This window comes from Momordica charantia, assembly GCF_013281855.1.
Source record: "Momordica charantia cultivar OHB3-1 chromosome 7 unlocalized genomic scaffold, Mcharantia_2.0 BLBB01000007.1, whole genome shotgun sequence".
Taxonomy (NCBI): domain Eukaryota; kingdom Viridiplantae; phylum Streptophyta; class Magnoliopsida; order Cucurbitales; family Cucurbitaceae; genus Momordica; species Momordica charantia.
The window spans coordinates 7,601,709-7,622,945 of NW_028275165.1; the positions used below are offsets into that span (position 1 = coordinate 7,601,709).

At 33.9% G+C, this 21,237-nt stretch overlaps 1 protein-coding gene across 1 annotated transcript; it reads left to right on the forward strand.

Moving 5' to 3' along the window:
- Window positions 1–8,611: 8,611 nt before the first annotated feature.
- On the forward strand, window positions 8,612–16,319 carry CCD7 (carotenoid cleavage dioxygenase 7). Its single transcript, XM_022301276.2, has 7 exons — window positions 8,612–9,402; window positions 10,846–10,974; window positions 11,450–11,581; window positions 12,242–12,508; window positions 13,636–13,721; window positions 14,565–14,879; window positions 15,936–16,319. Exons 1-7 carry the CDS (start codon window positions 8,619–8,621, stop codon window positions 16,080–16,082), a joined length of 1,860 nt encoding a protein of 619 aa, XP_022156968.1. The 5' UTR covers window positions 8,612–8,618; the 3' UTR covers window positions 16,083–16,319.
- Window positions 16,320–21,237: the final 4,918 nt, after the last annotated feature.

A 21,237-nucleotide genomic window follows, 5' to 3' on the forward strand; every position in this document is an offset into this window, starting at 1 on the left:
CGGTTTGATTGATACTGCACAAAGCAAGTGAAGGTTTGGGTTAGATGTGAGAGGCAAAACATTAAAAGGAAAAGAAGCAAGAAAGACCCCATACCTAAGTTCCCAAACCTAGTGGGAACATCAAAGAATGTACGACCTGACTCGTCCTTTACCAACCATTCCCCAGAGGCAAAGAACCACTTCCCTACCCATCCTTTGATGGAGGTCGGTCCCTTGACTATACCACCTGCGCCTTTCTTTGCGCACATATAGTACCGACCAGGCTTTTTAGCTATCCTTTTGGCTTCAAAGCATCCAAGAAGCTGCTCAACGTTTAGCAACTCGACCTCGTCCACGTCCCGAGCTCGTAACCAGAAAAGGATGGCCAGTGCAAAAATGACACCCCATCCGTTGGGGGCCACTTGAGCAGGAGCCAATCCAGTTCGGTTAAGGAACTCCTGGGCAAAAGGGTGAAGGGGAAGTCTGAGTCCGTACTCAAACATTTTCAAGTAAAGAGTGACCCATCCCTCTGGAGGATTGTCAGCTTTTTCCCCTTCCTCCGGAACCCTGAGGAGGATGTTGTTTGGAATTTTAAACCCCCTACGGAGGGGTCCGAGATAATGCTCGGGCATTTTAGAAGGGTATTCCAAACCCTGGCCCGAGGTGGAAGTGTCACTGTCCTCCCCATCGTCCGAAAACCTAAAGTTCTCTATCTCTTCCAGCTCGGACTCCAACCTAAGAGCTAAGTCCTCTCCAGAATCACTTGGTTTGGGGGGCGAACTACTTATGGTCCGACCTGCACTACCTAGGCTATCACTACTGGAGGGGGAAGACAAGAAAACTACCATATTTGAAAAGAAGAGTAAAAACAAGGGAAAGTGACTGACCTACAAAGGGTTCGAGCTGGTTTCAGATCGAACTCCAGAAATTCAGGGAATGTAAGGTTTGACCTGAAGTCTCAGAACTATTTATAGTTAATCGGAAAATCCTCTGCGCCGTACACGTGTAATAAACGAGTGGCTAGGATCACCTCGAGATTTGTAACGACGGAATACTCGAGTGCTCCGACAACCTGGCAGATCGAAACGTCTTCCGCAACGGTCATATTCTCCTTACAAATTAAAAGTCCCCACGTGTCCAGAATTGATTCGGATCAACTTCTCTACCAGGTCGAGATCGAACCTGACAGAGAGGGGCCAATGTTTGGGGGTAAAAATACCTTGGACACGTGGAGGACGCTTACTAGTGTTCAAGGATTAAATATCCCAGGTCCACCTCGGCCCTGCCGAAGAGGTCGGGTTCACCCATCCGGAACAGGCTAAGTATGCATGCCGAAGTCCGATCTGTTTGGGGTTCGATCTACTCGGAACCCGACAGGTCCGATATGAGAAAAAACATGTAACCGTCGGTCGTATGTATTGTCGGATCCACCACCTATAAATAGAGGGCTTCATTTCACGCTCAAGTATCGAATCTCATCTCGAACTAAATACCGAATCCAACCTACACTGACTTGAGCGTCGGAGAGTTTGCCCTTTTGTGCAGGTTCACTCTTAAGTTCAGGTCGAGCCGTGGGCCGGGTTCGAGCTTGATTCGTCAAGAGGAGCGTTGTGCAACTCTTTGCATAAACATATATGACTATGTTTCACTTTATAGCATGAGCTTAAGATGTATTTCTAAAAATATGACTAATTTTAAATTTTTTACGAATATAGTATAAATTTGATTTTTCTTAATATTTTATATTACATATAAATATGAACTCGATTTTAATTACATGTGTTTGCACGTGTTTTTTTTTAATGTTCTATAACTAATATTTGATAGTAAGATTTAAAAATTATTCAATAAAATATATTTTAAAGAAAAAATAAATAGAGTTGTGTTGTAAAATGATGAGCAACATGAGGCACCACGAGTACACGACCAACTGGAGAAAAACGTAAATGACAAAATAACAAATTACCAAAATTATATCCTTTTTGAAAATGGAATTTCCCACCAAAATTTTCCTCCAATTTTTACATCACTAATGAACCATGAATTGTTAATTTGTACTACCATGAAGTGTTACAATTGAACACTAATCATAGGTAGAAAATAGACGTATGGGATATTTGAGAATTAAGAACTTGGACATGGTTCAATTTGACACAGACACTAAACAAATGAAGATGTTGACACATGAATTAGAATTTATTAAGACATCTTTTTCTTTTTGACACCCAAGATATGATCTATTTTTTATAATGTTTATAATAGAGCGAAAACTGTACTAATAATCATTTTTTGAAATGGAGTAGAATAATGATTTTTTAAAAAGAAAAAAACAATTAAGATATTATTAAGTAAAAAATAAAATAATAATATAAATTGCTAAATACCAAATGATCTCTAATCTTTTTTTTAGTTCTCAATTTTGTCTTTAAAATTTTAAAATTCTTAATTTTACTCTTAATGTACTAAAAATTATCCATAGATCAATCGATACGAAAATCACTTAAAATTTGTTAGCAAAATGCTTATGTATCATTAAATTATTATTTTATTAACATATTTTGATACATGAACATGTCACAAAGAAAAAATGAACTTTGTTAGTGGGTTGATGAGCCAGACTTTTTTTAATACAACAAGTGGAGTGGGAAGATTCGAACTCGTGACCTTTTGATCGGAGATAAGTGTCAATTACTACTGAACTAAATTAATGTTGACAGACCGAATTTTTTGTGTCAAGTAGTTGTGACATGTTAATAAATTAAAAAAGTAATTAATATTTAATAGCATAAACTTTTTATTTACAATTTTAATATTTATTTTTACAAAGTAAACTAACAAATGTCAAACGGTATAACGAGAAGTAGTGTATATTAATTAAAAGACAAAGATGCCACTTGGGCTACAGTCCTTGACAAGATTTAAAAGTCAAATTGGTAAATTTGTAGACCAATGACACGTGGCTGATTGTTGGATGCCAAATTTTGCCCCTGCATCCGCCGGTTTGTGATGAAATTCAATTTTGGGAAAGGAAAGGGCAAGTTGGTCAATATCTGAAATCAAAGCAGCGTCATCCCCCGTATCTCCAGCCAAAGAAGCTCGATCCATCAACGAACCACACTAAAAGATTCAAAATGTCGATGTGATAAAAATGTCGATGTCCCGATTTTACGGATATATCGATGGACATATCGATGTCGATGGATATTTCGAGAAAAAATACAGAAATTGTGGATATTGATGTAAATGTTTTGAATTAGTAAATAAAATTTTAATGGTAGCTTAATTATCTCATAATTGTTCAATTTTGATCATCATATCTAAATATATCAATATTTGTAATGCTCCGAGCCCAGGTTAGAGCCCAAGATTCGAAATCCGGATTTGGCACCTCCCTGCCCCGGCATTCCCCTACGACCCGACCGCGTCATCGTCTAGTTCTAAGCTACTTAGAAGAGGGTAGACTGCCCTACAGACCAACACGAGTCCTTTCAGGATGCTTTGTCCTCACTCACATGCCAAAGATTGCTCCAGGTCAAACACGCTTAACTTTAGAGTTCTTATAATTGAGTTACAGAAAAGGAATGTGTACCTTGTTAGTATAAGTAGTAACTATTATTTCTTTTAAGCTTTCTTAACCATACTTTCTCATTTGGATGTGGTATCAGTTCATTCTAGTCGGGTGTTACATAAATTATTTGAATTAGTAAATTAAAGTTATTGTTGACGGATTATGTTCTATCAATAATTTCTAATCAAATCTAATCTTTAGTTCAATAATTAAACAATATATGTGAAATAGGTATAAAATTTGAAAAATAAAATTTATATTATATACAAATAATTGTGATATAGTTTAACTAATACCAAACATGATATTTTCTGTTAATTCAAATAAAAATATAATCTGGGGCCAAATTTGAAGGAAAACCTCCTTAATTTGTTTTAGAAAAGATTTGATTTTTTAGTCAGATTTACTTATTTGTTATGAGGTTTGCCTTAGAGATAAAAAGATGGAAACAAACCTTGGTTTTTGTGACGCTAATGAACAATAAAAATTGTTGAAAATAAAAAGAAAAATGTCACAAAAGGTTAAAAAAAACACGTTTTTGGTGGGAAAAAAATCAATTCCTACGTTATCTCACTCAAACAAGCTATACATATATTTTCAAATTATTTAATCGAAATATCAATCAACACCACTAGTGAGTATATATTTTCAAATTATTAAAAAAAATCAATTTATCGATTATGAGTAAAAAAAAAAAAAAAGGAAACGACATTGCCTCGACATTTCCTCGATATTTCCTCGACATGTCGTCGACATTGGGGGAAAAAGGACATTCTCCCCCCATGTCGATGTCGAGGTGCTCAACACGTCGAACGACATGTCGACGTGTCGCTCGAAATTTGAAACCCTAAATTGATTTTTACGGTATCATTTGGACTTGGAGGGTGATTTTGAAAAATCAATGATACTTAATTATCTTATTTCAAAACCACTCATTCTATCATTACTTCCATACACACCATTAGCTAATGGGAAAAATTTATCCTTTCAAGTTTGATAATTATTTAATTTAAGAAAACTAAAAGAAAAAGGAAACAGTTACAAATGAATTAAAAAAAAAAATAGTGAGTCATAATACAGAGATTCCCTCTGTAGCCTCCATTTTATACATGGTATAAATATATAGATATAGATTGCAAACTTCTCGCTATATTTGCCTCCATCGTTGATATTCGATCCTTGTGGATACCAAAACCTAGCTCGAGAATAGTTCTGAAAATGACAATTTCTCTAATAGGTGGATCTCTCTTATTTGCAGCATTGATACTTGTGAGTAAGAGCTTACTTGTATTAGATTGTCCAATATTCGATTCTTGTGGATACCAAAACCTAGCTCGAGAATAGTTCTGAAAATGACAATTTCTCTAATAGGTGGATCTCTCTTATTTGTAGCATCGATACTTGTGAGTAAAAGCTTACTTGTATTATTTGTTGGACAATCTAGAAGGATGGATTCAACAATTATTCAAGAGAGAGAAACCCAACTTGGGAAATGAAGATAATTTCGATAGAAAATTTACTAGGAATATTACTTAGGTTAGCACTCCTCCCTCCTCCCTTGCTGACTTGACCACCGTTAAATGTTTTGACGATAAGAGAAAAAGGTAAAAACACAAATAACTTTTTTATGTTTTAAAAACTAAAAGATTGACAAATTTTGAATAGTGGTCGACATAGAGATAGGTTCTGACTAGTGAGCATCCAAATATTGTGGCTAATCCAACAAAGAACATACACTTTTTTTTTTATAGAAGGGGGTTTTTATTCCCTAATACAGGTTGGTTTCAAGTGTGAAATCATGCTCGGACTTGTAACTTGAAATCCAGCCTCAGGATTCTTCTTCCCTATGCAGGTTGTTTCCGAGCACGAAATCCTACTTGAATTCGTCATTCAGAATTCAGCCATGGGATTTTTCTTTCCTGAGGCAGTTGTGTCTAAGCATGAAATCCTACTCGGTTTATTACTCGAAATTCGACCCCAAAATTTTTCTTCCCTATGGCAGTTTCTTCCAAGTGCGAAATCTTACTCGGATTCGTCAATCGGAGTCCAAGCGTGGGATTTTTCTTCCCTAAGGCAATCTAGGATTCGCTAAGCTCCTTCACCGTTTTTCACGGGAATGGGAACTGAAATTCTCCCTACACCAGATTCCATTACTCTTTTAGTTTATGTCGAGTTGTGCGCACTTTCCGAGGTGTGGTTAGCTATGATACAATGCGCCCTATTGCTGCACATTGCGACATTATCGCGCATCGTTTCTCGTGTGCCCCTCACTGTTGGATTTGTTGGGTTTAGTGCCCTAAGCTCGTGAGTTTGTAACTTTCTAAACATTTTATTTATTATTAATAAAAGTTATTTTATTATTTCTTTGCATTACTCGTATAATAATAAACAAAGATCCAAGGTTTTTTAATGTAACTGGAATAGTATATATTTGATATACATTATATATTTAATATACAGTGTATATATTTGATATACAGTATATATTAGATACACAAGTCTGGAACAATATATATTTGATATAGAGTATATATTTAATATATAGTGTATATTTTATATACAATATATATTCGATATACAAGTGGATAATGTTCCATTAATAACCTAAATGGTCTATAGTACATGGATAAGGTTGGATACCTTATCCTGATAACACTATTGATACGACCCACTTTGTAATAGTTACAAATTACTTTATCCAGGTCGTTCATGTAGAGACATGCGAGTGGGGCTATCCTATACAATGGGTTTGTATAAGACTGTACCGCGTAATAATTAATCTTTTGCTCTAACACCGTTAATCAATAGATTGTTATCTCATAGGATGACCAGGTAACTCGATCTTAATCCTGAGTGAGTTATGGACTCATGCCTATAAGGGATCTTCCTTTGATTTGTATGGGTGAGAGTCGCCTAGGTTGCTGACTCAATAATCCTTCCATTTTGGGGACGAGACCGAGTGGGGATCTGAGAACATAACTAGGCAAGATGGAATTCACTTCTTTCCGACTTTAGGGAAGTAGATGAGTGTTCCCTTACATGCTGACTCCGGGACTTGAACAGGGGACCCCACCCTCTCTTTGGCTCGAAAGGGACTTCTGGTTATTGGTCGGATGATAACCGGCTTGTTCATTAGAGGAGTAGTAGTATTTAAGGAGCAAGATGTACTCAGGGGTAAAACGATAATTTGACCTAGCTAGAGTTACGAGCACTCGTAAAGGATTTACTTGCCGTTAATGATCGTACATCCGTGGATACAAAAATATTATGCAGCGAGAAGAGTACAGCTGTGGGTCTTTAGTGGAGTGACCTGCAGTTAACAAATGTTGATTAACTTGGTTAATGAGTTTGACTGATTAATCTCGCATCGTTAGAGTTTTTGATCTATAAGTCCATTACGTCCCCTTCCTAGCTCACAAAGGTTAAACGATGATCAATAACTATGAAATAACTTGAAATGTTCAAATTATATAAGGGAATGTATATAATGTATATAATGTTCAAATTAGATAGCGTTCGGGCAATCATCCCTTTTCAGAGATTTTTGTTTTTGTTCCCCTTTCCTATTATACTGTCAGAATTTTCGGGCTAGGGTGGTTCTCTGACCCACGTACTTCTTCAAGTAACCCCCCTGAATGAGAGTCTCAATTTGGTTTTTCAAGTTGTAGCATTCCTCGGTCATCAAGGTTAAGCAAGCCGCATCATGTCAACAATCCCTAGCCCAAAGGTAGTCGATTCATAAGTAAACTATGAATTTACGCAAGTCCTTGCCTGACTTCTGTTTGAGGATGAGGAGATTTTTCTTTGTTTGACGACTCTTGTAGATATTGTAAAACTAATCAGCGAACAGGACTGCCAACTATTGGAACGAAGGGATTGATTATGAGGTTATGTTCTGGAACCATTGGCATGCTGGTCGGATCAGGGTTCCGGCGAAACCTTTTCACAACTTTGAATCGCTGTAGCCTACTCCCTTCATGGCGTCGCGGTAAACTGTAGCGTGATCAACTAGGTCTTTCGTTTCGTCGTATTTGTCCATTTAAGGAGTGTTGAACCCCGACCGTTAGGTAGGTTGACTACAAGGATGTTATCGATGAAGGGCTCGTGTTCGAACTAGAGTTCCTCTAGGGGTGGGCCCCACCCTTGTGCCTTAAGAGATGACGCGGGCTCACGAGTACATTCCCATCCAAAGGCACGCTGCGCACTCCATCAACTGTTCTTCTGCAATGGGGTTTGTCCCCTTTGTCATATGAGGCCGCACGATTCGTGCCCACGTATATCATAACACCACTAATATTGACAAATTAGTTATAAAGACAAAACTAATTATAGTATGAATAGAGAGAGTATAGTGTACTTGTTCCTGCACAGATTTAGTATGCACAAGCAAAGTAGCTTATCCCTTATGATAGGTGAATTCCCGTGAGCACTCCGAAGCCTGTCACTAATGAAGTTCGATAGTGAGTATTGTATCTCAGAAGGAATTCGAACATACCGGAGTGTCGGGATCCTCTGCCCTTTTATAGGTGGTAGCATACGACAAAATTTGGTAAGGGAGTTGTCCAAGATTCTATCATCGCAATAATGCTAGTTGCACTTGGTCAATCATGCTGTTATAGTGTGCTAACGACAGAATGCACTGGGAGGCTGACTTGCCCTTCTTCGACAGATCCAACGATACTAGCCCGACCCATTTTCCAGACATTCGACACATGGCAGACGAGTGTTCTCCCACAGTTCTCACGTCATACTATAATTTTCCCCATCCTAATTTACCTTGGTAATAATAATAATAATAATAATAATAAATAGGAGCATACAATATAAAATGATAAAATGGGAAATATGGTGTCCGCCATTAGCTTTACAAACCAAAAAATGCCCTCCCACCTGGGGTTCATCCCCACGTCCCATCCCCCAAAATCAACGACCCATTCCCATATGCAGCCAAACAATGGCAGATCCGTAATTAACCCCAAAAACCCCTTTACCCTTTTCCGTCATTTCACATTCCTCTATAAAACCTCCCAAACCGCTTCCTCTTCCCCACTCCCAACTCCTATTCTCAGAGATGCATTCCGCCAAACCACTCCCTAACTCGCCGTCGCCTCTCCAATTCCCGTCGCCGGTCACCCTCCTTCAGGCGACCAGAATCCTCTTTCCGGCGTCCCCAATAATCCCCAGGGCCGCCACATCCATCTCCGGCCGCCGCCACAATCAGACATCGCTTCCGCCGGCGGAGGGCGACGATGACTCCGTCGCCGCGTTCTGGGACTACCAGTTTCTGTTCGTGTCGCAGCGATCGGAGACCGCAGAGCCGGCCGTGCTCCGGGCGGTGGACGGCGCGGTGCCGGCGGACTTCCCCGGCGGCACGTACTACCTGGCCGGGCCGGGGCTGTTCGCCGACGACCACGGCTCGACGGTGCACCCGCTGGACGGCCACGGTTACCTGAGGGCGTTCGGTTTCGAGAACAAGGAGGTGAAGTTTACGGCGAAGTACGTACGGACGGAGGCGCAGATGGAGGAGCACGAGGCGGCGACTGACACGTGGCGGTTCACTCACCGGGGGCCGTTCTCGGTGCTGAAGGGAGGGAAGAGGTTGGGGAATACGAAGGTGATGAAGAACGTGGCCAATACCAGCGTTCTCCGCTGGGCCGGCCGCCTGCTCTGCCTCTGGGAGGGCGGCGATCCCTACGAGATTCAACCCGGATCGTTGGATACGATCGGGAAATTCTCGGCCGTTGATGTTGATGACGACGATGATGGTGGTGGTGGATGTGGACGCGGTGGTTCGCCACGTCACGGCGCTGATTTATGGCGTTTTGTTGCGCGGCTTTTGAAGCCTTTGCTCCACGGTTCGTATTTCGTAGCTCCGCTGTGTATTTGATTATTCTTGGTTTTTGTTTTAATTTTAGGTCAAAATAAATTTATTTTAGTATTCATATTTTGGTCAAACTATTTTTGTAACCTTAATTCTATTACTTTTTTTTTTCTATCACAATTTCAACATAGACACTAAAATTAATATATTAATCACAATTTCAACATAGAAACTAAAATTAATGTCTATATTTCTTAAAATGTAAATGAAGGTTTTTAGTATTCATATTTTGGTCAAAATTAATAACTTTTTAAAAGGACGAGAACAAAAATAAACATTTTCAAAGTGGATCTAAAATGAACCGAGACTAAAATGAATATTTTCAAATTACGGAAATTATAATAAACTAAAGCTAATTAATCCTATTTGAATTGTAAATAAAAAAATAACTATTTTGTTTTACAATTACTTTAGCCTAGAATGGGTTTACAATATTGGCCGTATTTGGGCAAAAAGAAATGGTTTATGTTAAATAATTTATTGAAAAGATAAGGAACTAGATATAACATTTAAATTTTTAAGATATTAAAAAAATTAAAGACAATGAGTCAACTTGTTTTGCATGCAAGGGTGTTAGAAAGTCCAAAGAAATGAAAAAAAAATATAGTATAAAACATTGAAGATCATTAAATGAATCCAAATTTTATTATATAGACTAAATTATATAGAAAAAACATATCTTTTAAAAATACTCTTTTTTATCCACAACAATTTCATAAATATTTTAAAAGTACTCTTTGTGCGATCGTTAATATTTTAAATGAAAAACTGAACAGAATATGAAACGACGTTCTAATTAATAGAAGTTTTCTTGGAACAATTAAATGTCAGTAATAACAAAGTTTTCTTGGAACAATTAAATGTCACTAATAACAAAGTTTTCTTGGAGCAATTAAATGGCACTAATAACAAATTTTACCTTTCATTTGGTCAATTATGGGTCCGTCATGTTTCTACTTTTGAAATTTTGAACGGTCATTAAAGATTAAATTTGTGGTTGTGTCCGATAATTACCAACAACTTTTACTAATTACCATGTCATATTAAAAAATATTTGTTTTAGAAATATTTGTTTAAAATATTTACGAAAGATCAAAATAAACTTTTTAAAAAATAGGAGGTATTTTCAAAGCACAAGCAAAATTCAATGGTTTTTTTTTTTTTTGTTGAAATTTAGCCTTCTGTTGTTGTTGTTATTAAAAAGGTCGAAAACCAAAGGAATCAATCAAATACTCCCACAGTCAACAACAACAATTTATTTATATTTTTTTATAAATTTTAAAATTGGTTTTATAGGGGTGGAGTTGGCATTTGAAAGTTAAAAAATATGATTAAACTAATTAAAAAAAATATTAAAAGTGGGGAATGATGAATAAATTAAATTAAATTAATTAGGTGGATGGAATAATTGGCACAGGAGTATTTAAGATGCCGCCCAAGAGGCTGTTGTCTCATTACAAGCTGGACGCCCAAAGGAATCGGCTTCTCATTCTCTCATGCAAAGCTGAAGACATGCTTCTTCCCACCAGCAATTTCACTTTTTATGGTAATTTCCTTTTTAATTCTTTTTCATTTCTTAATTCATAAATTATTATTTTCTTTTTGGCTAAAATACTGGTTCTGTACTTTCAGCTTTGATTTATTTTTGTTCCTGTACTTTCAAAATGTTGTTTGTGTTTGGTCCCTGTATCTTTAAAAAGTGACAATTTTGATTCTTATTTTTAAAATTTTAATACAAATTTTACAAATAACAAAAAACCATTTAATATAAAGCAAGGATTACATTTCAATAAATATATTGTGTGCAATGTGATGTTAAAATTGTGATATAAAAATGAGATTAAAAAAAAATTAAGGGACCAAAATAGTTACTTTTTAAAGTACAGGCACCAAGGCACCAAGATCAATATTTTGAAAGTATAGGAATCAAAATGAACTAAAACTAAATTCAGAGGTCAAAATGACCTTTCTTTTATATTTTCAATAATAATAATAATATATATTTTTTTTTTGGTGGGCAGAATTTGACAGTAATTTCAAGTTGTTACAGAAGCAAGATTTTGTGATCGATGATCACTTGATGATCCATGATTGGGCTTTTACTGATACTCATTATGTCATCTTTGCTAATCGAATTAAGCTCGACGTCATTGGTACGTTATTATTAGATTAAAAGTACTATTTTAGTTCCTATATTTCAAGTTTTGGTTCATTTTGGTCTCGTTATTTAAGTGATTGTATTTTTTAAATATTTATTTTAGTCTCTATACTTTTAAAAAGTGACTATTTTGGTTATTTAATTTTATTTTTAATTTAATTTTTTCTATAATAATTTCAACATGATACTACGCTTAATATGTTTGTTTCTTAAAATGTAACTATGACTTTGTATTAAGGAGTTTTTGTTACGTATACCATTTGTATTAAAATTTCAAAAATAGGGACCATATTTTGGCCCCTTTTTAATTATATGTGAATATTATAATTAGTTGACAATAAAACAAATCACATGATAAAAGAATAATTAAACAAATCATGATGTTTTTTTTTAATTATTTTTCAGATAAATTAAATATATTATTATTAATATTTTGAACTTTAGGAACAATTTGACAAATGGGGACAAAGTTTGAGAAGTATTTCATGGTTAAAAATAACACAACGGTTCGTTGTTTTTTTTCAAATATAGCATAAATGGGACTTTTAATAGGCTCTATCTTGTTAAGAATTTCACATTGAAAAGATCGGCGATTTAACAAAAGTTTATAATATACATAGACTATTCATATCGATTGAAAATGATATATATTAAGGTGCAATGGGAGCGGTTAGCGGAATATCTCCAATGATATCAGCATTATCGGTGAACGGAAGCAAAGCCACGTGTCCAGTTTATTTGCTTCCGAGATTTGCGGAGGACGGAAATAGAGATTGGAGAGAGGCTGTGGAAGTTCCTTCAAGGCTTTGGCTACTTCATGTGGGCAATGCCTTTGAGGTTAGAGATGATGACGGCAACTTGGACATCCAAATCCATGCTTCTGCTTGCTCTTATCAATGGTTCAATTTCAAAAGGTTATTTGGTAAGTTATTTTTTATTTTTTGCCATCATTATATATATGATAGGACCTGATTCGTGATGCACTCACCATTCTCGACTTCATATTGGCTATTAGTTTTTGTTCCTACTCGTTACTTGAATTGAATAACTAGAGTCAAGTTAGGGCTTAGAATTGAAGTTGTTACATATTGACTAAAGTAGATAAAATTGTTATTACCTTTCGTTGATGTGTAAATTTGAATGTGACAAAATTATCAAGTTTGCATCAATCTTCAATATAAAGGGATTCAACGAAACCTGGAAAACATAAATATTACAGTACACCAGTGTGGTGTTTACAATACAATACACATATTTCAATGTTTAAGTTGGAAATTGAGCTTATTAGGTGAAGCGTATTAAGAATTAGGTTTTGTAGCGTACTTTAACTATAATTCTTCTCTCCCTATTTATAGAGGTGAAAAACTTAAGGGCATCTAGACATATCTTCTCTTTTTGAACCCCTGGATGTTGGAATTTCAAATTTGACCAATTGGTTGATTGATGATGGAGGGAATTGTTGAACTTGAACGTGTCCTTGGTCTATACAGCTAGACCTCAATTGGTCGCCTTAAATTGGGTCGTGACCCAGACCGACCCATGGGTAGCTAGGTTGACACACAATCGGCCCATGGGACCTGGTCCACCCACTAGCTAACCGATCGTGGTCTCGTTTTGTCCTCGATTGGTCTCGTTTTGAGGTTGTAGTTATTCAAGACTCATTCATATCTATCTGCACTCCCAATCTTGATTTGTATGGTTTAATTACACTTCTAAATGTTAAACTAAAAGAAAAAGTTAGGATGAGAGAATTCTTATTTGGAGATTAGAATTCGGGTAGGAAACAAATTCTCACGCCATATTTAGTTGTCAATATTTTTGTTTGAATATGTATTAAAAATGGTGGTCGAGGATGCAAAAAACTTTTTTTTTTTCCTTTTTTTAAATTGTTGTTAGAATCTTAATGAAATTTTTAAAGAAAAATCCAGAAAACCTACTCATACCAAAGGGTATAATAATTATCATAAGATTCTGTAATTCTTAATTATTGATTTATCTTTTATGTTTATTAATTAAGAAATGAGACTAATTTCATTTTTCCATTGCCAGGTTATAATTGGCAGAGTGGAAAACTTGACCCTTCCATTATGAACCTGGATGGAACCAAAACTCAACTCTTGCCTCGCCTTGTCAAGGTATTTCCTTTTTTAAATAATTATCTTAATTATTGAATTTAATTAAACCCGAAAATTATTGATTTATATTCTGATTTTAACTGTACTTGTATTAATTTCTTTAGCTTTTACTTTTGTAATTTTTAAAAATCTAAATTATTACTGGGTCTACAGCTCCCTCATTAGTCATTAATCAATTTTAAAAGCTTTAAATAAATTTTAAATTTAAAAATTTGGTTCATATAATTTGCATATAGTTTAATTTGATTTTAATCGTTTGAGCTTAGTATTAATTTGGTTGTTATGATTTTAAGAGTTTAAATTTCAATTTCATCCTTATATTTGGTTAAAACTTATAAATCGTACTTAAATTCTATTTTACCTATTAGAAAAACTAACCTATTTCCTTCTATTTTTTTATCTAAACGTTAATATAGTCGACTAATATAGCTATGGGGCAATATAATAATAATAATAATGACAAAGAAGATTTGTGAGGTTGGTCTAACATTAAACCACAGGAAAAAAATTAAAATTAAGTCCGAATTATTAGGACTAAATTGAAACTTCTAAAATTATAGGGACTAATTAAATTGCAACTATACAGTGGCTCATTGGTCTAAAGGGGCTAGAATAAATTGAGAAGGAACTAGTTCAAACTCCATGATGGCCACGTACCTTAGGTACTAATTCCTATGTGTTTTTCGGTACCAAATATTATAGGGTCAGACGATTGTTCTGTGAGATAGTCAAGGTGTGCGCAAGCTGGCCCGGACATTGATGGATATATAAAAAAAATTTCAACTATAAGGTTTGACTTAAAAGATTATCTAATGTAGATTCTAAATTTGGCATTAATTGTAGGTTTCCATCAGTTTAAGTAAGAATGGGAAGTGTGAAAAGTGCAGCGTGGAGCCTTTGAACCAATGGACCAAAGCCTCAGATTTTCCGGCGATAAACCCTACATTTTCAGGGCTAAAGAACAACTACTTATACGCTGCAACTTCCTCTGGTAATCGAAGGTCACTCCCGTCGTTTCCGTTCGATACGGTGGTCAAACTCAACACCGTCACCAACTCCGTCCGCTCGTGGTATGCGGGTAATCGGAGATTCGTCGGAGAACCTGTTTTTGTTCCCAAAGGAGATGAAGAGGATGATGGATATGTTCTTGTGGTCGAGGTTAGAAAAACTTGTAAACCATTCTCTCTATTTTTCATCTTATCATTATCTGTTTTATTAACTCAAGATATATTTGAAGAAAGTAATGCAATAGACTACAATTTAAAATTTGGATTTCTTATTTCTTATTTTTTAAAACTATGTTTTGATTCCTAGATAGATAAATATTTAATTGATTAAATTACAAGTTTATTTGCATGGTATCTAATAAGTTTTTAAACTCTAAAAATGACAGTGAGTAATTAAACTTTCACTTTTGTTTTGTTTCTAAGATATAGGTCGTATTTTCAATTTTGTGTCTAATAAATCTATGACCTATTTGATATTTTTTTTCAATTTACAAAGCTAAATTTTGTGTCTAATAGGTTTTTGACTATTCAATTTTGTGTCTAACAAGTTTGTAGATAAAAAAACGTACAATAAGTCATTAAACTTTCAATTTTTGTGTATAATATAGGTCCGACTTTCATTTTTGTGTCTAATATATCTATGACCTATTTGATATTAAAAATTTACAAAGCTAAATTTTGTGTCTAATATGTTTTTGACTTTTCAATTTTGTATCTAATAAATTCGTTGATTAAAAAAAAAGTCTAATAGATCATCAGACTCAAAATTGAGGGCTCAAAATCTTATTTAGACTCCTTTTAATGTAAGGAAATTGTAAGACACCCAAATTGAAATTTGAGGAGTAACTTTTTCTAGTTTTATTGAAACTTAAGCATTTGGAAAAAAAAAAATTGTTTCCGTTTCTCACCAAATCAAATTTCCTTCACTTTTCAGTAAAAAAAATATATATATATACAAAATACAAAATAGTAACCAAATGCCAATATATTTTTTTCTATTAAAAAAAAAGAAACAAGAAAAAAGAAGTGAGAACACGTCACCAAGGCACTTAGGAACGTATTAAAGATCACGAACCCAAAGAGTTTAGATACTAGACTTGTAATTTAAATTTGTTTAATATTTAAGTAACAAAGTGAAAAAATTTCATCTTAGATGCAACATGATTTAGGAATCTATAAAGTAAATGACTTGAGTTTATAAATGCAGTATGCAGTATCAATTCAAAGATGTTATCTTATTATTTTGGAGGCTAAAAAATTTGGAGAAGCTGATGCCATGGTAGCAAAACTTGAAGTCCCAAAGCATCTGAATTTCCCTCTTGGATTCCATGGTTTTTGGGCAGCCAATTCCTAAGGCAAGATTTCATATTGCTGCAAGAAAAAAAAAGGTTGTAATTTGCTATCTTGGGAGATAGAGTATTTGTGCAGATAAAACTTTATGTCGCGTCGAGAAAATATTCGTCGCAATAGCTTCGAATTCTTGTAGTGTGTCTATTGCACCATGGTGTTATAAATATGTACATGTAAATTTATACTGTTGATGTTTAATGTAGATTAGTGGAGGAATTATGGTCCCTCTATCTTTTTTTTCTCTCTCTCTCAATATATGTCTTTTTTTTCTTTTTTTTTTTCTTTTTCCTTTTCCTGTCAAACATTTTGTAATAGTATTCCTATGTGTTCTATTCTATGTAACTAAAAGATGGAGAATGATGTTATCTAATTTTGTGTTTGAATTTACTTCCTAAATGATTTTTGAGGGTTAGAAAGTATATATTATTTTAAATTTAGAGAGGTGGATTGTGCAACAAATATGAGTTTCAATAACAAATAATATTGAATAAAAATAACTATTATAAATTGTAGGAAGCATGATTTTAAGGCGGAAAAAAAAATGGTGGTTTCAAAAATTTTATAAATTTATGACATTTAAAAACTATCACGAAAAGTAAAAAAAAAAAAAATTCTTAATTCACTAGTAGTTAAAAAATGTCATAAAATATTGGGAGGCATGATTTTGGTGGGAAAATAGAGATTTATAGGGTTTTTTTTTTTAATTATGATAGTTTTTAAAAGTTGAAAAAAGACAAAAAGATTACGGTGTTCATGACACTTTAAAATGTCACGAAAGGGGGAGACGATCCCTTTTGGGGGCCAAATACCTCCGATCTCTACCGTAGGTGCCAAAGAAGAATGAGAAGAAGCCCGAAAAAAAGCAAAAAGGAACATAACCTCCGATACGATAAACAGAATAAAACCATATCGAGGTCCTAATTGTACGACTTTGGTATGATGTCATTCCAACGTGGATTCACGTAGAACATCGCGTCACCATACGAACATGGTATATAGGATAAATATGAGGCCCAAACTTAGAAGTGTTGCACCCCCTTGAAATGAGTGCATGTACATCACACCTCCTACGGTGGTTGCCAAAGCTCCAAGTGAACCCGAAATAGGCCATGGACTTGGATCTACCAAATGATAAGAATGCCTCTGAGATTCAATCATAAACCACTTCGCGTTATTAACGGGAAAAAAATGAAGATTTATGAATTTTTCATCATTGGATTAAAATTATTTTTTGAAGAATTACTTTAAAGTTTATTTTTCCAATAAGAAATTCCTGAGAATCACTTTAGAATGTCTTTAAGGTAGTTTAGTTTATAGAAGTAATACAACCAAATATTTTATAGAATGTCTATTCTATGTAACTAAAATAGTTTAACCCAACAATATTTTAATTAAAATTATTTTTACAAAAAGTGTTCTAAAAAGAAATAAATTTTTAAAAAGTGTTTAAATATAAGAATAGAGCTTAGTGTAATAAGTTATAGTTTAGGAGGTTTTTCTTACCTGTATTATTTTCCGTTTTGTTAGAACAAAAGCAGAGAAAATAAAGGAAAATGAAAATAAACGGTCCAAACACAACAATATCGTTATTCTTTAAAACAATTTTATTCTCTCTCTGTACTTAAAAGTATCATGAACAATTATCTCCCACAATAGAACCAAATACCAACTTGTGAATGCAGCGCTCCAATCATAGAACTCAACGAACACTAGTATTTAAGTAACCATACAAAGAAAATGTGAGAATAATTTTTTTGTCACTACAACTGAAATTGAATCACATATTTATAAACTATTTATGGCCATTTAAATAATTATAAACTATTTGATAAAGGACATATCTTTTCACATAAGGTTATCCTTCACAAAAGACACATTTTCTCAAGAAAAGTTATGGTCATTCAAAAAATTATAACAATCTCCCACATGAATAAAATTTATTCAAAACAAAAAATAAATAAATAAATAAGATTACTTAGGAAGAATAACTCCTTTAGGATAAGTAGTCTAATGATTTTGAACTTTATTTAGTAAGTGTTGGAACAATTAGGATTAAAAGAAAAAGATCGTTGTAGCATGGACGAAGTCACTGTACTGAAAGCAATTTCGGCACGACCATAGTGCTACATCGTATGCTTGCCGATTGCTCCCCAAGGTTAACACAACTTCGAACTCAAGCGTTCACTCGTCAGAGCCTAATGGAATCGAAAAACATGATCAGAAAAATGTTGTTACTCTATTTTAAAACAAAAACACGACTCTATTTATGTCGAAACAACACGTTATTTTTTGTAGTTTAAAAAAATAGTAAAGTTAAAAATAGCATACTCTAAATTTAACAACTTTAAAAATAGCTAGAAGACTAAATCTTTTAAGGACAATTTAGCCATTCCTAACAATACTCCACGAATGACTAACTAGTTCTTAAAAAAAAAATCATTTTTTGAGCAATGAAGAAAAATAAACTTAAGGATTAATATCTTATGATTTGAACTAATGCATAGTGAAGTGAGACAACAACCTAAATAATGAAAATGAGTTGTGTCTTGAACTTCTAGTAATTATGATTGAGATCCTCACAACACATTTTATTCCTTGTTTTCCGCGATATAAATCAACTGCTATTAATGGTCATGCACATAAAACCTTGGATCATTATGAAAGCTTTAGAAAGATATCATTTAACTCTTTCATAGTAGGTGACTCACCTTCACAATCACGTTATTGTTTCATCAAGTCTATCACAATAAACCACTAAAAAATTGAGCTATAAAAACTTCATATATCATCCATCAAGTCCATACAAACCACCAAAGTAAAAGGCTATGGATTCTCACACTACAACACAACATAGATGTATTATCCATCAAGTCTATACAGACCACCCAAATAAAGGACTATGGATTTTCATAGTACACCACACACATAAGTGTATCAGTATCATAGAAACTAAAGACTCAAGAATGACCCTCCTTGTTAGGCATTTGGTAAGAGCATCCACTAAGTTCCTCATACTCAACGGAAATAACTTCACATTTCAGCAACTATTCCACAGCTTCATTACTTAGATAAGTCTATCAATTTCCATTTGTTTTCAACCCAAAACGTGGTTAACAGAATTTAATTTCACAGGATTATAATCATAATATCTCAAATTAATTATTCTACCAATAACTAATTTAAATTCATATAATCATGTTAATAAACTTCACCAAGAATATATTTTTCCACAGTTTGATAAATAATTTAAATAACATCATCTCATCGTTAATTGAAATTAGATGTAATTAACCAATAAATTCACAAATTTCACCTTCAAGAATGACTCATGAAACTTCAAAAGGAAATAAAAGCAACAATTATACATCATATAATATACAACTTATTCCTATTAAGATCATAGACCTACTCACAATAAAAATATTCATAATGAATAATTTTATATGTTCAATCAAAATAAGACTATATATTCAAGTATAGTCAAGCAAGATCTCAAACCACCACTAAATTAAGATAAACTTAAATTGAGATACTTCATTACCTCAATTTTCTTCTTCATAATTTTAAACTACATCTTAAAACAACTGTAGCAATTATTTCAATTATAATAAATAATTGCAATATTACAAAGAAGAAAATAGAGAAACTTGTTTTAGCTCATACATAAAATTATCAATAAATATCATGCTCAATTTTTGACAATGATATGAGTAATTGTTAAAAACCTCATCAGACAGTTAAAAGATTTAAAAATTTTACGCTCATAATATAGGAAAAATCAACCTATATAAAACATAATTATGTAGCGAGAAGAATCATCCAAATATTTTCAACTTAATTTTGACATAACCAATTAACAGATTTATATCAAATCATTTATGCATGAAAAATTATATTATCGCACAAGTCTCAATAATATAAAATATGAAATTCACCTATTCAGCTTTCTTTCTTCTTTCCCATATTTGAAAATTTTCCAGTGGTCTCCCCCATGATCGTGGCATTTGCGCATAATCGTGTCTGTCAAACGTGTCAGACCGATCGACAATTCTATAAGATAGAAAGTAGAGAGATTATAAATTTAAAAGAAAATAGCTATCACATAATTATCGTAAGAAGAAAACAAAATGTTAAAGGTTTTGAATTCTCTTTTGAATAAGACAAAAGAGGCTTCTTTCCCCATCTTTTTCCTTCTCGTCTTACCATCGTGCCCCCCATTTTTCTTTTTCTTTTTTTTTTTCAATCCTGAAAGGACGTGTATCCCCGTGTATAAGCAGTAAAACACGTTCTTGAATTTCTTTTGAAATTTAAAACACAGAAAAATATAAAACAGAGAAGAATGTTGGATTTTACCTTTGAAGACTCTTCTTCGTGTAAACCTAATGAGATAACATCATTTGATCTTCCTTGCTAAGTCTCTCAGTCAAGAATCTAGATTGGGTGACCCAATTGCAAGGGATTGAAAGAGTAAGAGAGTTGAGAGATTTTTTAGCCTACCTTTAGGATTCAGCTTACTGTTATATTTATAGAGGAAAAAGCCTATGACCTTAGGATATCTTTCTCTTTTGAATTCCTAATGTAAAAATTTGAAATTTTTCTCATCTATAACACTAGTCCCCACTCTCAAAATACATAGTATTAATTTTGAATCTTTATCCAAAATTAAAAAATATTTATATAATGTATTATCAATATACATTATATACATTCCCTTATATAATTTCAACATTTCAAATTATTTCATAATTATTGATCGTCGTTTTATCCATTTTGAGCTAGCAATGGGACCTAATAGATCTACAGATCAGAAGCACTAATGATGCGACATTAATCAGTCAAACTCATTAACCGAGTTAATCAACATTCGTTAACTCCCCATTTTTTTTCTTTCCTGTCTTTCCTTTCTTCCAGCCACTCTCTTCTTCTTCATTTTTCCCTTTCTTTTCTTTCTTTTCTTCTAGCGGCTCCAAAGACCCCATTTCTTTCAATCTTAACCACCACCTTTGATGTTCCGAGCCATCTTTGACCATCTCCAACCAGCGGTGACCCACCACGGGCATCGGCACATAGCAGCTGGCGACGATAAGATCCGGTGTTCCGTTCAATCAGAACAGATCCGAGACTTCGGTGTAGTGACCACGAGCAAATCCATTCTCGAT

Excerpts from the sequence above, each read along its gene's own strand:
- CCD7 (XM_022301276.2), top strand. The coding sequence starts at position 8,619 with ATGCATTCCGCCAAACCACTCCCTAACTCGCCGTCGCCTCTCCAATTC. Across the intron at positions 10,975-11,449 it reads CAGCAATTTCACTTTTTATG|AATTTGACAGTAATTTCAAG; the intron begins GTAATTTCCTTT and ends TTTGGTGGGCAG. Across the intron at positions 14,880-15,935 it reads GATATGTTCTTGTGGTCGAG|TATGCAGTATCAATTCAAAG; the intron begins GTTAGAAAAACT and ends TTATAAATGCAG.